This window comes from Zootoca vivipara, chromosome 3 (genome assembly GCF_963506605.1).
Source record: "Zootoca vivipara chromosome 3, rZooViv1.1, whole genome shotgun sequence".
Taxonomy (NCBI): Eukaryota; Metazoa; Chordata; class Lepidosauria; order Squamata; family Lacertidae; genus Zootoca; species Zootoca vivipara.
The window spans coordinates 40,633,609-40,656,192 of NC_083278.1; the positions used below are offsets into that span (position 1 = coordinate 40,633,609).

The 22,584-nt window shown below is 41.7% G+C and overlaps 1 protein-coding gene across 1 annotated transcript; it reads right to left on the minus strand.

Moving 5' to 3' along the window:
* Positions 1–308: 308 nt before the first annotated feature.
* On the minus strand, positions 309–1,854 carry CNR1 (cannabinoid receptor 1). The gene has a single exon (XM_035109418.2). It carries the CDS (start codon positions 1,852–1,854, stop codon positions 433–435), a length of 1,422 nt encoding a protein of 473 aa, XP_034965309.1. The 3' UTR covers positions 309–432.
* Between the last annotated feature and the right edge of the window lie 20,730 nt (positions 1,855–22,584).

Here is a 22,584-nt window from a genome sequence, read left to right on the forward strand (position 1 = left end):
GGTGGGGGAGGATGAAAACCTACTTACAGACAATTAACATAGTTCACACTAGAAAAAAAAACCAAAATCCTATGAGTACAACTTTTACTTTTTCTTCTAATTAAACTGTTGTATGTTTCAATTTCCAATAAGCTTCCTAAAGTGTGTATATCTTGCTCACCGATTAATGTGATTTTTGTGAGTGTGTGTATTATAATAGCCAATATTATTAGTCAATTAGCATTTTGCCAATGGGAAAAAATCTGTTTTTAAAAACTTCGGTTGATTTCTTATTTGTAGAACTCAGAAGAGGGGGCTACTGCTCAAGACTCATAAAAACAGTCACTTAGAAATGATAAACTTAAAAAAAATGGTTACATTGGAGGAAACAAGCCATGAATTTCTCTTGCTTTCTCTTAATCTGTTCTCTTATGGTGTCGAGAGGTCTTTGTTTTACAGCGCCTCTGCAGTTGTGTCTGAGGAGACAGACATGGTCACTTTGGCAATCTTAACTGTGTTTTTAATACACTTTTCAGCAGCCTTGTGGACATTACCTGGGTTGTTAGCATGTCTGTGCTGGCAGTCAGACTCCAAGCTGTTATCAAGAGGCTGTGCAGTCCCATTGCAAGGTGGAAACATGCTCCTGAAAGCATGTCTCAGGTCCTTGCTCCTGAGAGCATAGATGATGGGATTCACTGTGGAATTCAGCAGGCAGAGCATGCTGCAGAAGGCAAAGATAGTCTTCACGAGCTTGTTCATCTTCCCAAAGACATCATAGAGCATAATTGCAAGTAGAGGACCCCAGCAGATGATCAAAACCACAAGAATGAGGACCAAGGTTTTGGCCAACCTAATGTCCATACGTGTTTGTTCTGGCCTCGTAATCTGATGCACTTTACCATCCTCTGAAGTATGTATTATTATGCTCTTCTGAGTGCCGCGCTGGATCATTCTAACAGCATGACCATGAGCCTTCCACAGTATGTACATATAGGCATACACAATAAAAAGCAAGAGTACAGTGGTGACTCCAATCCAGAACAACAGATAGTTCTCGTCTATTAGAGGAAATATATCTGAACAAACAGAATTGAGCATTTTGCAGTTCCAGCCAAGCAGAGGGAGGACAGCTATTACAATAGCTATGGTCCACATCACACAGAATGCTACAACAGCCTTTGATCTGGTGACAATTCTCTTATAAGATAAGGGCCTGTGTATAGATATATACCTGTCTATTGCGGTGAGGAAAAGGCTGCCCACCGAGGCAGTGAACGAGGCTGTAACTCCACCCAGTTTGAACAGGAACACATTAGGGCTGTCTTTCCGATGGAAAACATGGAAGTCAACAAAACTGTAGACGAAGATTACACTGCCCAGGAGATCAGCTACGGCAAGGCTGCTGATGAAATGGTAGGAAGGCCTGCAGCGAAGGCTTCGGGACTGCAGGATGACAATCAAGACCAGAAGGTTTTCCAGAACAGTGAAGGTGCCCAGAGTAAGGGACAGTACTGCAATGGCCAACTGCTGGCTAGGGTTCAGAATCATAAAGCACTCCATATCCATGAAGTTATCCCCACATTGTATATTATCCTCATTATCCCTGAAGGTGGTTAAGGTCTTGTTGTAAAAATCTGTAAGGTTGATCTGATCCTGTGGGGGTCCACCCAGGATGGCATCTTCTCCTGCAGTCATTTTTGGTCTGAAATCGCCTCGGAAAGAAGACAGAGGGAATTTCTGTGGGTAGTATCCTAACTTGGAAGCCATGTCACTTTTGAAATCTTCGTACTGGATATCGCTAGAACCCATGTATAGAAGATCTGTCGTAATTGTTCTGAAGGTCGTATCTGCGAGGCCATCTAGGGCTGACTTCATAACCCCAGGTGTCAGTTATGCAGGCTTGTGGGGGGGAAAGACAGGAAAAGGCAGCAATCCTAGTAGAGAGGGAAGAAGACCAAACTCAATTAGCTATATGCAAACTATAGGAAAAGGGCAAAAAATATTGTAAACAGCTTAGCAATTATAAACAGCAAAGCTTATTCTACCTAATGGTGGATCTGTCTCATATTTAACATCAAGTGCACATTCATTCAGATGTAGAATGTCTAGACTGCTGGGCATGGTTACACAATGAAATGACTGAAAAGTTAGTGGGGCACGCAGAAGTATTAGAAAATATATTAATTTTGATTAAATTATTATAGTTAGTTCTGTTGGATACGTTTTCTAAATGGAACTTTGATGAGAGCCCCCTTGAGTCCTTCATCCAAATCGATTAGACAGGGAAGTGGTATGCGAGCATGCACAGCTCCAAGTATCTTGTCCAAATCCTTAAGCCACAACCAAATAAATTATCCAACAAAGCAGGACTAGGTTTCTGCAAGCTGGATTGCAGAAGTGGTAACATCATATCAAGGAGGATGTTAGCATTTTTATCCTTAAAATGCTTAGTGAATTAATCACAGCAGATCATGGAGAGTTCTGTTGCATCACAATGCTGGCCAAGTTGGAAAAGCCCCAAATCACAGGGAAGAGATGTAGTATGTACTGTTGGGCATACATGACGATGGTAGAGAAGTATTGGGTAGGCTCTCTAATGAGTGATTAATTGTATTCAATCACTTACTCCAGCTACACCCTAGAATAAATGTGAATCACCTATGATTGTTCCACACCTTTTGAGACTATTGATAGCAATGTTCTGATGCCTTATTTAGAATATCTACAGCCCTCAAAGGACTTCAATGATTCTATTTCATTCTTTCAGGCAAAAATCCCCAGAGGGTAGACCTGGCACATGCTTGCTGGGCATCTTGGGAGACATTTGTTCATAGTTCCACAGGCAGGTAAACACTGACATGTATACTGTGCAATTTATAGCCACTGAATGAGATCATCCAGAACTTTGGAATGACATGTCACCAATACAGTACACTTGTTACAGCTGGGTCTCTCCTATGCCAAACATCTGAGACTAGTTAAGCACATGAGGTCCAGTAGGCAGGGGTGGCCTGTCCTGTTTTGCTGCCTGTTATTGTTGTTGCTGTTGCTCAAGTGCTAAGATGTTCTCACTCAGCCCAGCTCCAATATGGGGAATGAGCTGGGTGGGAGAAAAGTATTCAGAAGTACCCCAAAACAGTGAAATAACACACGGGAGGGGTTGGGTTTCAATCTCTTCTTCCACACGCCCATATTTACATTAACAGTAGACCTTCTGCACCAGCTTTATAGCAAATGGAGAGGAACATGATGATTTAATCAATTTTTATCCCATCTTCTCTCCCAAAGAAGTCCAGGACAGCAAACAACAAAAGAGGAAAACAAAACTTTTTTAAAAAAATATATATTAATGAATGAATAAAAACTCTTAGCAGTCACATATTGTTACTAATAACTTCACAGTTTCCAGAAACAGGAATCAAAATGCCTGGAAGGTTTAAAAATCCTTCCTCAATGTTAATAATGAGGATGACATAGGGCCGGGGGTGGCAGAGATGTATTGAAAAAATGGGGAACTATACTGAAAAGGCCCAGCTATTGGTCAGAACCAAGTGGGCAGTGGCATACCAACTGGGCCTCACCTGCCAATCATAGGGCCTGAGATTGTTTATACTGAGGGAGATACTTTTTGAGGTACTTGGCTCCTAAGGTGTTTAGGGCTTATTAAGCTAGTACTAACACCTTGAATTGGGCCAGAAGCCCAATCAAACCAACAAGGCACATTCTGATTTACCTGCAGCTTCCAGACCATCTCCAAGGGCAGCCCCACGCTCAAGTGCCGAACTGTAGTTCAGTCCTGGCACCACTTTTAAAAGATCTAGTGAGAAAGGGTTTTGTTTACAGAACAAGACAAAGAAGACAGGCCAGCCAAGATGGGGGAGATCCTTCATTGAATCTCACGACACCTTAATTTTTACTGGAAAATATCCATGGGGGACTCTATGTTTTATGAAAACAGTGTGGAAAGGGGTGGAACTAACCCCCATATCATGTTCCCATGTAATCTGATGCTGCTATTAGTCCTGGAGCAGAACACATACACTTCATGGGGCAATTTAAATGGGGAAAGTAGTATCAGGGCAAGGTTAACCTTCCACTTAGTGCTTCTGCTTGCTCTCATCTGGGATTATCCCTTGGATTCGTTTAGGCAAAAATGAAAATGTTAGGAAACCCAATTACAAATGTCCTATGTATTGTCAAATTTAAGAGGCAAGAACAAGGTCTTCTATTTTATTGTCCCAAGGTTTAGGAACTGTCACCCTGTTTATATACTTGTGACTCTTTGCCTGCCTTCGGGTGGAGGGAAGTAAGACTCATTTGTTCTAACAAGCATTTTTTATTGTATTGCGTTGTGGTTCTACTGTTTTAAATTGGTATTTTATGGTTGTTGTAAATGTCGTTGTAATTTTAACTCTCATTTTTACTGTGGTTTTATTGATGTTTTATGTTTGGACTATGAGCTGCCTTCAGCAAATTGTTTAAGACAAGATAAAATATATATAAATAAACAAACATCAAAGCAACAAAACATGGATTAATATTATTTGGGAGCTGGGGAGCTGAGAAGAACAGAAGCAAATTGCTTGTGCTGAATTTCCAGATACAGTAATTTGCGATGCGCTCCATAGATCTGCCAGTAAACAAAATAGGGAATTTGCCTTTAATTGCCAAGAGTATATATAAAAATAGCTAATACATTCAATGCCATGGGCTGGATGTACAGGAGTGGTGGGAGGCACCAGCTGGGGTGATAGCCTGTAGCTTATTCGAATTAATATGTGGAAGTCTGGTAGTAGATGTCCCTTAGTCTGTTTTTGCCTGTGTTCTTGGGTCACCTTTGCTCATTTCCTCAATCTTCCTTCTCCTTAATATATACACTTTCCTTGGCTTCCTCTTTCTCTGTCAGTCCTTACTCTACCTACTGAAGGCTCTGGGCTTTCTTACACTTCATACAGCTAACTCCTTTCTCTGGATCCTGTGTAATGTCTTAATCCCAACAAAACTGGCAACTTCCCTTACCTTTGGTGCAGTGCAAATTTCCAGGGTAAGGTATCATTTATTTATTTTTATTTATTACATTTGTATACCGCCCTATACCTGTCAATCTCAGGGCAGTTAGGGGTGGGAAACCCTTTTCAGCCCAAGGGCATCATTCCCTCAAGGGCAACATTCTGGGAGCCACATGCCAGTGGTGGCAGGGAGAGGCAAATGTGGGTGGGGCCTGAGCCAAAATGTGGGTGGAGCAAAGGTTGTGCTTCTTACCCTTTGCATGGTAGGCTACATTCCAGCTGTACAAAAACCAGACGTTTCTACACGCACCTCTTTAAACGTCCTCTAGGCAAGCAAGGAACACTAACATAGTTCAAGGACACATTCCAACCATGCAAAAGTACTTGAGGAAGAGTCAGATCAGAGCCAGGAAGGGGTGTGGCCTGGAGAGGGGTGTGTGGCCTGAGGAGGAAATGGAGGAGGCGTGGCTTGTGGAAAATTCTGGGGGCCAGAAGGGCTACATTCCACTTCCAGGCCCAATGTTCCCTAGCCCCATAAGAAGGTTGTGGGCTCTCCTTCCTTGGAGGTTTTTAAATAGAGGTTGGTTGGCCATCTGTCATGGATGTTTTAGTTGAGATTCCTGCATTGCAGGGGGTGGACTAGATTACCCTCGGGATCCCTTCCAACTCTAAGGGTAAAGGGGCCCCTGACCATCAGCATGACAAAGCTGCTTCTGGTGAACCAGAGCAGCGCACGGAAATGCTGTTTACCTTCCCGCTGGAGTGGTCCCTATTTATCTACTTGCACTTTGATGTGCTTTCAAACTACTAGGTGGGGAGGAGCTGGGACCGAACAATGGGAGCTCACCCCATTGCAGGGATTTGAACCGCCGACCTTCTGATCAGCAAGCCCTAGACTCTGTGGTTTAACCCACATCGCCACCTGGGTCCCTCCTTCAAACTCTACGATTCTATAATTCTAAGGCATGCAAGAAAAAGATTGTGTGGGTCAGTTACCTAAAGCAATATGGACATACATTTGGAAGATGCAAGTGGAATATTACCATCTGTCATTTTGACAGAAAGTTATTTTAAAATCTATACAACATGACAGTGGACTCAATGGAGAATAAAGAAAAATCAGGGTAGGGAACAGTAAGTGTTGCTAATGGTGAGCAGGGAAGTCCTCCATATGACTTTGTGTTGGCTCAGCAAATCTTGGTTGGTAATTAAGTCTTCCAAAATCTAGAGATGGAAGTGTCTCGGAAATACTGTTATAGATAGACTCTGCTAAGATGGTTATAACTTATTTAAGTATGTGTATGTGTGTGCGTGTGTGTGTGTGTGTGTAAACCATATATAGTGGGGAGGAAAACTGAGGCAAACTCCCATTTGCCCTAGTGAAAGTGCGTTTCACAAATAGGACACTTCAGCTGATTATCACCTTGTACTTTTATTATACTGTTGTTAACTGCATTTTGTATTGTTCCAGTTGTTTGTATTTTACTTCAATTGATGAGGAAGCACTTTTTACAGCTTTGTTTCCTGAGAAGCTAGAATGTTCACAAACATTCCATGTCATCACAGGAGCTCAGCCAATTGGTGCTGGAGCTTTCATCACTACAAGAACAAAGTAACATAAATCTGTGTGGTGTTTTGTTTTTGTTTTTTAAGCTCTGTACCATTGGCGTCCTTACGTAAAGTGCCAGGGGCTTTTGATCCAGTAGAAGGTATTTTCTAATGGAGGAAGTGTCACCATTTTTGCCGATTCTGCCTCCTAGCAACAGCACTAGGCATGCCAATTGGATTCTACCCAAAGTCTGCCTTTTACGACACAAAATCCTGACAATGTGAACTGAAGGAGAAATAAACCCTTTTTAAAGCTAAGTAAACTTTTAAAAGAGCAGATTTAAACTATGTGAAACTGAATTTGGAATCAATGTTGCATTCATCCATAAATGTTTGTGACAGATTATACAGGTGATCAAAATTAATTCCTTGACTCCTATAATTTATAGCCATTCCTGAAGCAAAATTTATCAATATTTCATGTAGTGCAGAAATGCTAGAAAACAAATAGTTTTCTGGTGACTTCCACACAGTTGAAAACAAAAAACAAAACAAAAATAACCTCAATCATTTATAATACAGGCAGAGTGTTGTACATAATGTTTCAATTAACCATTTAATAATTTATAGAAGTGAAGTGACTTTACTTAAATGTTATCAACTATGTTTATTTCTATAACACAAGGGGTTGCTATTTAAATCATTCAGTAGCAGACAGTTAGGAAAGTGTTTTTTAAACATTTTTCAATTTTTCATGAAGCCTCACAATTCAGTGATAAAGCTGCGGTGAGTATGACTTGTTAGCCTACTCAGAATAAATACATCTTTCCCCACCTTTGAAGTACAAGAGTGTGTGAGATCGTATGTTTACTGAAAATGCTAATAAGGCCCTCTTATGTTTTAACAAACATTCAGCAAAGTACTACTCTGTATGCATATGCTTTGCCAGAACCAAAGTTAATGGGATCATGAAAAGCAAATCTCACCCTGCATTTCAATTCCCCACCCCCACCCCCCGTGCATTTAGATTTTTACAGTAATTTCCAAGTTATTGTATTTGCAGACAGAAATTTATTTGCAGGTACCAGGGAGTTCATTAGAACAGATTTTAGACTTTGGAGGATGCTGCTGACATTAATTTTGTTTTGTTTGCTGTTGGGACTATCATAATTGCAAATCACTAGCAATGTGTATAAATGCACCTATTAAAATAGGAGGGAAAGTTCATTAAAGACGGATCAAAACAAATCATACAATGAATTTGGGGATTTGTTATTGATATAAATTAGGTACATATGCCTTGAAACTTTGATATGTGAAGAATATAAGACCAACCCATTACTGGACTTGGGGGATCCTTCAAAATACTTTTTTAAAAATAAATCATTTCTTAGTGCTTTCTTCATGCAAGCATACTCAAGTGCCAATAGCGCTTCATCCTATCTCAAACTTGATGACAACAAGAAGGGGGCATCAAGGGGAAACCTGACACCTATTTGTCACTTCAAACAAACAACATGCATAGCCTTCAAATAGAATCATAGAATCATAGAGTTGGAAGAGACCACAAGGGCCATCCAGTCCAACCCCCTGCCAAGAAATAAAATAAACAAAGGTGGTTCGATCCAGAAGTGCTCCTCTCTGAGCAGAATTTCTTCCGCTTGCACATTTCTGGATCCAGCCCAAGCCTTACAAAATGGAGAGCCTTTGTTGTTGAGATGTGAAAGCTTATGTTGACAGCTTTTTTGAAAAAAAGGATGCCTGAACTCTTAAGCAGATTCTCTTGGGTACTCTGGAAATAATTTGTGAAAAGTTTGAATTTAATGATCCCTGGCTAGATTTAATGATCTCTGGAGCCACTTCCCAATGCAGGGTGTAGTCATCCTGGCCTATTCATTTGGAGATCAGGAACAGGCTGCAGAATCAGCCCTCCAGTTTTCCTTGTCATCTCAAGCACAGATTGCCTTCTTTCCTCAGCCCTGTTCAGATGGACAAATCTACAAATGCAACATGCCAACAGAGTATGGATGACTGTAGACTATGCTATATTTATGTTCAGAGGACAACATTTACAGCTAACTTAATAAACGGAGGTGAAGAGTGGAAAATAGTTATCAAAAGCCTATATTTACATGGCTGTTTAATGCACATGTACATTATCTAATTGATCTTTGACCTGCTATTAATTTATTAGTCTAATTACTTGGAATTTGAAGACTGTATTAATCTGGGGGAGGTAATTTCAGATGGACTGTGTTTACATTTAGATGAGGGAGGTGAGGAGCTTGTTCCTCCCTTTCTTTTTTCAGCATCAATCAGCACACCAACCAGGTCGCTGCTCCCTTTGAAAACGGGGGGCCTAGAATGCTCCATGGGACCAATTCTAAATAATGACAAAGTGTAAAGTGCCTGAATTACAGACAGGCAGCTTTTGAAGGCACAGAAAAGCCTCTTCATGAAAAGAAAACACCTGTAGCAGGTGTTGTTTTGTGTACCTTATCTGCTGAATTTCTTAATGCCAACCATTTTGCTCTAGTGGTTACATTTTTAATTTTGAGACCACCATGGAGGGGGTGTGGCATAGTACAAAATTAGAGAGACAACCACCCCTGATAATCTTATTCCCACCATGGGAAGTCAGCTATTTCCTGTGTGAGCTGACACAGAAGTCAATTTTATTGTAAACCGCCTGGTAATCCTTGGATGAAGGGCAGAATAGACATTTCATAAATAATAACAACTCACTATGAGTTCTCTTACTGAGGAGCAGCTTGGGTGTCTCTATCATCCTGTAGTGGATCATAGCAATGTTTTATGGATGGGTTCCCCCCCCCTCTTTTATGATATTATTGTCTAAATTATACGAAAAAGGCTGAATAAATTCAATGAGTAAAATTGTGGTAGAATGTGTGGCTTAAGATCATGGCCACTGGTCCCATCACCTCCTGGCAAACAGAAGGGGAAGAAATGGAGGCAGTGAGAGATTTTACTTTCTTGGGCTCCATGATCACTGCAGATGGTGACAGCAGTCACGAAATTAAAAGACGCCTGCTTCTTGGGAGAAAAGCAATGACAAACCTAGACAGCATCTTAAAAAGCAGAGACATCACCTTGCTGACAAAGGTCCGTATAGTTAAAGCTATGATTTCCCCAGTAGTGATGTATGGAAGTGAGAGCTGGACCATGAAGAAGGCTGATCGCTGAAGAATTTATGCTTTTGAATTATGGTGCTGGAGGAGACTCTTGAGAGTCACATGGACTGCAAGAAGATCAAAGCTATCCATTTTTAAGGAAATCAGCCCTGAGTGTTCACTGGAAGGTCAGATCCTGAAACTGAGGCTCCAATACTTTGGCTACCTCATGAGAAGAGAAGACTCCCTGGAAAAGACCCTGATGTTGGTAAAGATTGAGGGCACTAGGAGAAGGGGACGGCAGAGGACGAGATGTTTGGACAGTGTTCTCGAAGCTACCAACATGAGTCTGACCAAACTGTGGGAGGCAGTGGAAGACAGGAGTGCCTGGCATGATCTGGTCCATGGGGTTACGAAGAGTCGGACACGACTAAACGACTAAACAACAACAGTGTGACTTAAAGGAATCACCCATATAGGCTCTTTGCCACCTAAACCTCAGTGTCACAACCTAAGAATATTGGGGTTTTTGCTCCAAGTTTTCCTATTATTACCTTTTAGTTGATATATTGGTGGCTTACCCACTTACCTGGGAGTAAGCCCCATTAAACTCAGTTGGACTTACTTTTGAGTGTGCACACATAAGATTGCATTCTTAAGTGCTTGGTCATGTCTTTCTTACCTTTTTTTCTGGTATGAACACCCAAAGGCAATGGCATAATTCATCAGATATATTATTTATATATGGTACCGTTATATTTTATTTAGTACGTTTTTGTACTGCCCTTCATCCAAAGAGTTCAAGGCAGGATGCCTGTCCCTCAAGGATCTCCTGTGTTATTCTTCCATAATCTAGTGTCAAGCATAAAATCTTTTCCTGGATATAGGCCTGCAACTGAAGATAACAATTCATGTATCTAAAGGGGATTGTACCCAACAAAAGTCTAAATAAGCTATAATAAAATTTGCCATGAGTCACTTTGCTGTTATAGACCTATAAAATCAACTAGATAATCTGGGGAAATTTTACTTATGGTACCTAACTCTGCAAAGCATCACAAAATGGAAATGGGCTTTTTCACAATTATCCCTGCACATAAGATTAAACAGTTATTACTTATTTTCTGTAATTCTCTTTTATTGTTTATATACTGTATTTGTATGTTTTATAATACTCTTGTATTTTTGTAATTTTTAAAGATATTTTTAAATATTAACAAAATAAAAAAAATTCCTTCAGTAGCACCTTAAAGACCAACTAAGTTTTTATTTTGATATGAGCTTTCGTGTGCATGCACACTTCATCAGATACACTTGGAATTTTTTTATTTTGTTTCGACTCAGACCAACACGGCTACCTACCTGTAACTTTAAATAATAAGTGGTTTAAAAAAGCTTTCATTCAATGATTTGTATTTTTTTTTAATACAAGTGGATAGAATTGCTGGAAAGGGACTTTCAAATGTTGCAGACTGCAGAACATCTTCAAGTACTTGGCCAAGGAATGTAGTCCGAGATTCTGCCAAGCATATTCGGCCTGCAACATGGCGGCAAGGCACAACACAGCCCCCCCAATCTCCTTGCTTCTTACCTACTTTAGGTTCCTCCATCTTCTTCTGTATTATGTTAAAGAACATTATATATGTTTGGAAATACTAACACTAAATCAAAAAATAAACTAAAATGTGAAAAGGTAGGAAACTTTTTGAAATTGGGCAAACTTTCAGTTTTCAGTAATTCATGATAAATATGATGACGGTTATGAAGAAATAGAAATCGATGTTGTTGTTGTTGTTTAGTCGTTTAGTCGTGTCCGACTCTTCGTGACCCCATGGACCAGAGCACGCCAGGCACTCCTGTCTTCCACTGCCTCCCGCAGTTTGGTCAAACTCATGTTCGTAGCTTCGAGAACACTGTCCAACCATCTCATCCTCTGTCGTCCCCTTCTCCTAGTGCCCTCCATCTTTCCCAACATCAAGGTATTTTCCAAGGATTCTTCTCTTCTCATGAGGTGGCCAAAGTATTGGAGCCTCAGCTTCACGATCTGTCCTTCCAGTGAGCACTCAGGGCTGATTTCCTTAAGAATGGATAGGTTTGATCTTCTTGCAGTCCATGGGACTCTCAAGAGTCTCCTCCAGCACCATAATTCAAAAGCATCAATTCTTCGGCGATCAGCCTTCTTTATGGTCCAACTCTCACTTCCGTACATCACTACTGGGAAAACCATAGCTTTAACTATACGGACCTTTGTAGGCAAGGTGATGTCTCTGCTTTTTAAGATGCTGTCTAGGTTTGTCATTGCTTGTCATAGAAATTGATAGTGCTAGCTTTAAAAAAGACGCTGTTTGAATTTCATGCAGTGGTTATTTCGTATTGTTTTCCCTCCCCTCCCCTCCTTTTATGAAAATGAATGCTTTATGTCTGCTTGATAATGTGAAGGACTGGAAAGAGACAAAATAATTTGAAGAATAAATAATAATTTGTTTTACTATAACACTGTTGGTTTATATTTTTCTTGAGTTTTTGCCTGTTCCTCATAAACTGACAAAATCAATGAGATTCTAACTTCCTTAGCTCATCAGCTTGTAGCTACTTTTGTAACAAAAAAATGTAAAGAATAAATTCAATTTGTAATTACTGTCTGAATTAACTGTACTTTTAATGTACCACACATGATGATTCTATGGCAAACCCAAAATACATGATGCATTTTATGTTCTTGAAGTGACCTTTGATATGTAAATAGTGCCTTAATGAAATATTCATTTTTAAAAGAAATTTCTGAAAATTTGCTTACTTCCAGGAAAAAGATCCCCATGGTTTCAAAAATTCGATATTTTACATCTCTAATCAAGCTGTTGAAGGAAAAGAAGAGAGAAGATTCTTGAGCTAGCTTAAAGTAGGTTGACAGACGACTTTAAAAAGGGCACTTTTTAATTGAATTTTGTAAAGAATACAAAGTATTTGAAGGTTTTGAGGATATGTCTTCTCATCTATTCATTTAGATCTAAGCTATATCCTATCTCAGGGGCTCAAGGGGGTTACAATATCTTGCAAATATTAAAAATGTAATATAAAAAGACACAAGACAAGTAATATGGAAAGGTGGTAATGATCGAAAGTTGAACCTTTGACCCAAATAAACATGCTTAAAGATTAGAGTTAAAGCTTGAGGGAAACCACAAACCACTGTATTTCATTCATGTATAATTATATTTAGGAAATGATCCTTTTTCTGGACAATAACGTTTGGAGTATGGATATATGGATTTCATCAGACAGTACAAATGAGATTCTGGAGGCCTAAGGTAATGTTGCAGATGAAGTAGTCAATTGTTTTATGTGGGAGGAAAGGGAGAGCCATCATGATGGATGGTGGCAGGGTTATAGATGGAAGAAGAGGCAATAAAAACATCATGAATTTTGGGAACAATAGCCATTTTCTACCAAAAATAAAACTGAGGGTTAGGGTAATAGGTTTGCAGTGCACCAGTGGTTTTTCAAAGGGTGTGGTGTGTCGCACTGGTTTGGCAGGAAAGGATGGCAAATGTAGTGGGAAGATTCAAAGGCAATCAATATTATATTTGGGAATCAGTCATGTTCCTACAAAGCTATTGTTTTCTACTTTCTGGATGTCCTGTGATCATATTATAAAGTGACTGTGTTCTGTGATATAAATCAAGCACTGCCAGGAGTTGTTTCTTGTTGTTTTCCACTTCATTTCTGATCAATTAAAGATTCAGTTTATTCTGAAGCTGTGGCCTAGAGAAAAGTTTGAGAACCACTGCAATATACTATCAAACGATAAATGCAGATTGGTCTGATTAGAGGCATGAAATGGAATCTGATGTAATAGCACAAAGAAAAAGCTGAGAAATAATCAGAAAGAACTGATTTTTGAAAGAGCACAAACTACTCATTAAGGAAATTGTTGGTGTTAGGACTCAATCCACAATGGGAAGTTAAATTATTCATAGAATGATTAAATATACAAGTTTATATGTGAGACATGAACTGGCCTTGAAACAATACTGTAATGTAAGAGTTCCATACACCCAATATCAACTCTATCAACTCTGAAAAGGGTTTCGGGACAATATTTCAAGCCACATACCCTAGTACAGGTCTGTCAAGAGGCTGTTGCTACAGATGCCACCTTATCCAAACCGGTTTACTTCTTTTGCTTCTAGACTGGCAAGTGTGGGGCCAGGTGCCACCTCTTTGGTGAGTGGATTTAACCCAAGAACCTCCAGCTGCAGTCTTGTTTTTTTTAGACTACAAGTAGTGATGAACGCAACTGCAAACATATTTTCTTAACATTAAACTGATGGAGGAAATCATTGATGCATTATCATGCTTGGTAAAACTCTGCTGTTAAGAAAGAAAGAAAACATACTCTCTTGTCATCAGCTTAAGTGATGAACACTTCTCAAGATGATGTTTTATGCCTCTCTTCAAAGCTGAATTCAAGTTAAGTGCGGTAGGTATTCAGATACATACCCTAAGGGAAACAAATAGCTGGTGAAACAGATACTTCCTACCGTTTCAAGATATTAGTACACCAGATTGCTGGGCCAGGCAGCATACATTGAAAAAGTGCAGATGATTCTGCTTATGTAAAAAGAAAGAATTATAGTGGATAATACTATTCCGAACAACAAAATGTGGGCGATGTCACATTTGCAAGCCTCAACTGCAAAAAAATGTTTAATGTAAAAATGCATTTCCATATGCTAAAGGGAGTAGATTAACTCACTCTGCACACATATAAACAACTATTATGTCAGCTCAATTGAGCAGTGAAAAGCTTACAGATATTGAGGTAGTTCTTGGTATCAGCAAATGAAAATTGTTTATGCTGAAGTGCAAACAATGAAGCTTAGCAATATCCAATGTGTTTTAATACATGCCAGAGACACTTCATGCGGAATTTCAATCATATGTGAAATTCTTACAAAAAAAGCTTTCTGAAAAGAGGGGATACAGAAGTAGGGATGGGGTGAAAGGGCTCCACTGAGATTATACTAATATGTTTAATTTGCTCTCCACATACCAATTTGGATCCAGAGCTGCTCTTCTGCAAGTGGAAAAGCTCATTCTGTCCACATAAGGGACTGAGGTCCAGAAGCAGGTCCACCTGGATCGAGTGGAAGAGGAAACTTGCTGATTCTCCCTACCTCTGGGGCCCATGCCCTCACTCCCAAGCTGTTCTGCATGGGGGAATGCAGAAGGAAGATATTTGTATCAGCAAAGATCACCTTCTCCCTTTCTCATGGGATTTTCTTAGCATGGTGGATACAGTAGATCTAACCTATCTGCACACTATGTTAAAAACAGGCAGACGTGACTAAAAATAACGATTCCGTACTAATTTAAAATAGTCATCAAGGGGAGAAAAGCTTTGCAAGCTTTCCTAAAATGCAGGTGTGAAAATTTACTCCAGCTAGGCTAAAATAAGATTTTTGTAGTGTTACTTAATCAGCATCGTCTACTCAAGTCTTTCTAGTAAACATGACTAACACAATACACATGATTGCTTCAGATAAGGTCATCTCTAGATCATGTAAAATATTACAGCTTTGGTGCGGCCTTTTCCTCGTACATTTGCAGTGAATAAAATTGACATGCAGAAGTACAGACCTAATTTGTTCATTAGCAACCGATGGGTCTGTGCTGGGGAGGGGGGAGCCAGATATTCTTGCCCAGGGTCTTGGATGGCTAAGCTGGACGGTGGGCCCAACCATGGACCAGCTGCTTTTTGTTTGAGGTTATAACTTTATTCTTATAAGACTCCCACCCCAGGCCTCAGGCAAGCTCTGCAGGGGCCTGCCAAGAGATCAGATGCCAGAAGATCAGATGCAAAAGACAACAGGGTTCATAAACCTTAATTGTTGCGTAGGAAGGGGGATTTGGGTAGGTGCTGCACATTTGGAGTTTCCTACATAATCAATAAAGATAGAGATGTCTGGATCTCTACTATTTCTGGTTGGCCTGCAATAGGGTAACATAGAAAAGCATGGACCTGGTCCATTTGGGAATGTATCAAAATAAAGGCCACTTTTATTACATAGAAAGAAACAGAAGGCTGTGCTACAATTTGTAACTGTATTCTTTTAATTCAAGAAAAAAGTTTACAAAATGTTCTTCCAGATTACAAACCTAGACTTGTAATCAATTCCATAGACTTGATTCCCAGATAATTTCATGCAAACGGATCTGTTTAGCTTTTGTATTTCAGTAACAATATCACTTCACATATTTTATTCTATTGAAACACAACTATATGCACACAACTATAACCCCAAATGCACACTGAGAGAGCAATTCTGTTCTTGTCTGCTTAGAAGCAAGTCCCCCTGAGTTCACTTGAGCTTACTCCCAGGTAAGTCATTATAGTACTGCAGCCTTACAGTACAAGCCTACTCAGCTATGAGTTGCATTGAGTCCAGTAAAGGTTATTCCTCAGGTGAGTATAGAACTGCAGCCTTAGCAAACTCTTAGTTCTAACATCAAATGTGCCAGCAGTATAAGAACAGAACGGCTTAAATTTTATCACAGCTTCTATTCAAATTTATTAACATAATATCATTTTAGGCCTGCTTTGGCACACTTGCAAAACTGCCCTTAACTAGACGTTTAGTCCCCTACAAGTTTTCTGTGTCCATTTGTACAGTTGCTTTAATCTTGGATGAGTCCCAGTGTTAGGATTGTTGGCAGCAGTTGACCGTACAATGCCTGAGTTTCAAAAAAGGTAAAATATTCAACTTTTCACAATGAATACCTAGGATTTTTTTGGGAGGGTGCAACTCTGAAATATGGAGAGATTGCTCCAAATGGCATCCTTCTGAAAGTGAACGTTTTTGAAAACTAATAATATAGCCATGAACAAAGGAGAGTCGGGAAAAGGCCCACACCTTAACAAGAGACAAAAATGAATTCCGAAGATGCTTTGAAGTATGATTGATTTGGTGGAGAAAATTCATAGAATCAGTTGCTTTGAAAAGGACATGAATCTTTTAGGATATTATTTTTTTTAAAAAAAAAACACCTTTCCCCATAAGAAATTAGTGAGACGCATGGGAGTGAGTGGATGAAATGGAATTGTACAGTTGAGGGGGGGGGGTTAACTTTAAAATTCTTACCCATTTTATTTTTATTTTTTTAAGAATTCATTTATATCACCCCTTTCCTTCATCAGTGAACCAGGTTTCCCATCCAGGCACTGACCAGATCCAGACCTGCTTCACTTCAGAAAGCTGAAAAGGGTGACAGCCTTTAGACCAGGCATCCCCAAACTTCGGCCCTCCAGATGTTTTGGACTACAATTCCCATCTTCCCCAACCACTGGTCCTGTTAGCTAGGGAGGGCCGCAGTTTGGGGGTGCCTGCTTTAGACCATATCAATGTATTATATGCTGTTTGTATGTTGTCTAGGATTTGGCTTCATTTTAATCTCTTGACTAAACTGCTTCAGTCACAAACAGAGACTAGCACTCAGAGTTTCAGTTATGAAAGCAGCATTGAAAATTTCTATTTGATCTCAGTCTCTGAGCTTTCTTAATCAAAATTACAGTATGTTTATACAGTACATATATAAAAGTAGGACGAATTCTATTAGAAATCTGAATTCAGAAACACAAAGGCAAAGTCTGCCCTGGACACATCATCCATTTAGCAAAGCAAAAAAAAAAAAAAAACTTGTAAGGATGTCCTTTATGCAATGGAACCAATGTAATTATTTAAAGAACTACAACTAATAAAATCAAAGGCATCACACTCTTGCAGTGCAATACTTGGCATTTTTATTTGAAATGGAATTTATTCCCAAGTAAACATGTTTAGGAGTGCAGGTGACATCCAACGTTGGTCATACTCAAGAGTAGACCCAATGAAATCAATTCATGCACTTACATTCCTTGATTCCATAGGTCTAAACTGAGCATGATTAATGTTGGATATTACTCATGATCTTGGATTTTTTCCAGGTTTGTTATTATTCCATTACTTTCCGATTTGAGGTGTTACAGGAGGTTGATGATTTATATTAATAGAAAACATATCTTACATTCCTCGACGACTTCTCTCTTTTTCAGTGTTCATTAGTTTTGAAATTAAATTATTGGTTTTATAAATTCAGCTCAAGATCATTTTATTCAGATAAGTTCTATATTTCATCCCAATATATTCTAAAAGGTGACTCTGTGTGTGGTTTTGCTGCAAAGCCAATTTTGAGTTAATGCAATTTTACATGTGCATATTTGGCTTAAACTAATTAGACACTCCTGCTTTCTCTCTTATTGTAAATTTACACTTGCTGCATAACATGACCTATCACCATAATGACTGCTATTTCTTCTTCTTCTTACTGAGCAGAAGAGGCAAAATCTCTGTAATTTCTATTATGTGCAGTCTGTGTAAAAATAAGCTCTGCTAATTGCTGCAGTGTTAACCATCTTATTACTTAAAATGCATTTTTTAAAAAATGTTACTCTGGATGGGTTCTTTAGGCCAAACAACAACAGTAATAATACCAGCAGACAGAGAGGTGCTTGTTCTTTAAGGCAAAGAAGAACAATAACACTGGAGGAACATACAGGAAGCGTGAGAACGACCCACCACCATATTTAAGCCTTTTAAATCATAATCATCATAATACAAATAAAACTTTGCATCATTATTGCTTAGCATGTACAAATAAACCTCCAAAGAGACCCCCCCACACACAAATCTGACTAATTGTCATTTATTTTCCTAGATTTTTTTGAAGTAACCACACAATAGACAACCAAGCCATATTGCATGCTGAAGGAATATTTTTTCCTTAAAAGTAAAATTCATAGCATTCTTCAAAGCAAGATAATGGCAGTCATCATCTAATGTTGTTATATAGTGTATATATATATATATATATATATATATATATATATATATATATATATATATGTTAGTAAAGTGATGACAGAAATCGCCATTTCATCCAAAGGTTGTGCTTTTCATAGAAGCCCATGCAAAGAAGAGTTTGTTTGTTAAAATACCTGATGCTTAACACCAAAGATTTAACCATTTCTTACTTGCTGCAGATAATTCTATTAGATTAGGTAGTGGGGAGGGATCATCAAATATTTAGAGTCTATTGGATGCTCGGTGTTTTGTTTATACCTCACTGAGCATCTCTGCATTCAGGATAACCACCAGTGTGCAAAAAACAACAACCCTATAGTTGCCTTTTCCTGCGTTTAGAACCTTAACAGTTGGGAGTTGGGGCAGGAGGGAAGGGGAGAGGCGAGAGAAGAGATAATACAGGAAAAATCAATAAGAATGTCTTCCATTATTAATCACCAAAGGGTTAGGATTAAAGACGAAACCCTCTATGTCAGACAAAGTCCTATGGGAACCTAGAGCTTGACTGCTCTGAAAGGTTCTGTATGGAGAAGAATGAATGCATCTTAGCCATAAAACTACAGTCTTTAGCTTCTACAAAGCTGCCTCTTGTCAGATCTCACATCCCTCCACCCCCCCCCCTTCCCCCCCATCCCCCCCCCGTTAAGATCATATCCATTAACAGAACAAATGAACCTGGAGAAAAAATATTTTCCATTCACTCAATCTTGCTTCATTACATAGTCACTCTGCCCTGATCTCTTCTGGATCTGATCAATTAAACCTGTAACACGAAGGAAATAAGAGAGCAGTGCACCATTTGCCATATGCAAAGGACCTTTATTAACACAACACAGCATCAACAAATTTCTAGTTGCTTTTAAGAATCCATTGATTTTGATTATGGCTCTTGTATCCAGCAATGGTGCTATCACACAATGGAATGACAAATAAGACACATCAAAATCTAGCAAAGCTACCTGAACACCGCTTTGCAGTTTTAACCTCAAATGGGTGAAGCGCAACAAAGTCTAGGCTGAGGTCTCAGGTTCAGTGTCCACAAATTACTCTCCTTTTAAGCACTAATTCATTCAATGACTGTTAATTGAGGTCACCTTCTGCCTTTTTATGCTCCTGTATAATTCCAGACTGGTTATTTTCTGTCCCTAACAAAGGACATTTATATTCTGGGGCCACAAATAAATAAATAAAAACTTTCCTGGTTCATCAGGTGCTGTGGATTTCATACAAGCCCCAATGAATTGTTATGATTTTCCATTTCAGACCATTATTTAAACAGATGCCTACACTGATCTTATGTAGGAAAATTGCCCAGTTTGAGAGTGCAGAGTATTTATGCATCTGGTACTATACCTGAATTGCTGTAGGCGGTTCTCAAAAGATTCATAGTTACAACAATACAGATACTATGCAAACAATAATTAGAAAGCGATTGAGTGGCATATATGTATATAAACATATGCTCTCTCTCTCTCTCTCTCTCTCTCTCTCACACACACACACACACACACACACAGTGAGCTACCTACCTATCTGTGCACATAAACTACTTGATCTTCCTAAAGTAAAGCTTTGCAAAAATCTATCCCCTGGGGAAACAGATCACGCATTAATTAGCATTCCGGAGAATGCTACTTGGCAGCAACTTCCACCAATTTGTCTGCTGATGACCAGGATCCAAAAGTGCTGTCCGGATAGAGGAATCAGTGGAGATTTTGCTCTCAAGGGCTTGCGCTACCCAGAGGAACATCAGAAACCGGCACCTTGAGGAGAGTCCAGCGAGGTCCTCGCCTTTCAAGGAGCTCGCCCCTGAAATTGGGAGCACCGCGCGACTCCACGCGCAACTACCCTGAGCGGACGTGTCTGAGTTCCAGGCGAGTTCTCCATCCAGCCCTGCGCGCGGGGCAAACCGGACAGCAAGGCGGCGCCCCCGGCTCCCCCTTGCTGACCTATAGCAATTGCCCGCCCGGGTCTCCTTGCCCAAAGAGCAGCTCCCCCCCCCCCCAGACCACTTCCTTACCTTTCCCCACGTTCACATGGCCCCGTCTCTCGCAGCTCCCTCGGCTGAGGGGAAGCGGCGCGGCGAGGGTGGTGGTCTCGAGAGCGCGCGCTGGGTCTTCGCGCCTCGCGGTCCCTTCGGCGGATCCTCCCGCGCGGTGGAGGCGCGCTGCTCCAAGGCTGACCCTCGGCGGGCAGCGAGCGGGGTGAGCTTCTCCGCCCGGCGGCACTGACTGAGGGGAGGGGAGCGGAGGGCTGGACGGGGAGGGGTGGGAGAAGAGGAGGCGGCGCGAAGGTAGGAGGAAACCGAGAGGAGAGGGGAGCAGCTCCGCGTTCCTCTCGGCCACTCAGGTCTGGCGCCGGCCTCGGTCTTCCGCGTCGCTCGCCATGTGCTTCTCTTCTGCGCTGCTCCTGGAGCTCTGAGAGGAAAAGGAACTGTGCCCAGCGCCCTCCTCGAAGCCCCGTCCTCCTCTTCCTCTTCCTCCTCCTCCTCGGCTGCTGCGGCTTGTTGCCCGACGTCTCCCCTCCTCAACAGCTTGCCTCGCCGCACACCCCTTCTTTCCCTCCTGGTCCCATTTATGAAGCTCAGTTGCCATCACGTGCTAATGTGCCTTTGTCCTGTAGCTGGCAGCGGCGGCAGCAGAAGCGCGGCAACAGTAACTAGCGCGGAGGGAGGGAGGCAGGCAGGCAGGCAGGGAGGGAGGGAAGGATGGACGGACAGGGTGGGGGACCAGACAAGAGCGCCAAACTTCGCGAGTGCGACGCATGAGGCGGGCAGGGAGGCGCGCTGTATTGCGCGCGCGCGTGCGGAGGGACAAGATATCAGGGCTCTTTCCTGGGACTGCGCAGGGGGAGTGGGGGGGGGGTCAGTGGAAAGGGGGCGTTTAGGGAGTGCTGAGGGACACGCTGCTGTTCTCGCTAAGGAAGTCAAGGGGCTGAAGTCCCCTGTGGGGCAAGGTGGGCGGCGAGGCATTTGTTCCTCGGCTGCTCTCCTTGGAAAGCAAAGCGTGCGGTGCGTTTTGCCTGCGCTCCCGCTCTCGGGAGGCCGTTTCGATGGCTGGCACCGGCGCAAAGATACCGGTTGCTGCTGCTGCTGTGTGCATTGGTTGGCGAACGCGGAATGGACGGGGGCAAGGTGGCTTCGAAGCCGCGCTCGTGAGCGCCGGAGGGGACGGCGCAGTGGGGCGCCCCAGCGCAGCTCGTGGGGCGCAGGGCGCAGCAGGCGGGCTAAGACGGGAGAAATAGAGCCGCGCGGGACCGGGATGCCCTCCGGCTCGAGGCACCAAGGGCGCTGGAGGGGCGGAGAGTTGAAGGAAAGTTAAGCTGCGAGGGAGGCCTTTCACTACAGACCTGCATTATTTCCATCTTGAAAGGTGACCTGAGGCTCCTCGTGCCGAGGGTGAGACCTCTGCTCCGAGCCACCGGCAACAGCCTAGCAACGACTCCGGCCCCCTCCTCTCCTCTCCTTTGCCTAGCCGCTCTCCCCACCCATCCAGTGAGGGGCTTTACATTATTCATACTAATTTGACTCCCCTCATCATCTCTGCAGGTTTCTCTTTGGAATTACAGGTTATTATTTTTCTCTCCCAGCCCCTGCAGAATAGAGGGCTAGCTCCTCAGGGAGCGCGTTTTCCCGCCCTGCCCGGCCACCCCTCGAGGCGGTTTTCCGGCAGATTCGAGGTTATTCGCGGCTCTCTTACCCACCCCACCCCCAAACAAATCAGGCTCGGTGGGTTCTGTGACTCCACCATTGCTCTGTTTTCTGACTGGGATGATATCTCTCCAGCAGACTCGGCTTCTTTCCTCTCCCAGCCCCTTCTGGGAGCGCACGAGCAGGCTGTTGCCGCCGGGCGCAGTTGCCGCCGCCGGGCCTCTGCTGCTTTCCATGTGCGCAGATCTGGCTGCCCTTCTTCGCGAGGGGGCGAGAGTAGCACAGAGTAGGTGGTGGTGTTTTTATGTTTGTCTCCGGCAGCGTCTCCCCCCCCCCCCATTTCAGTGATCAATACTACAGCTATAATA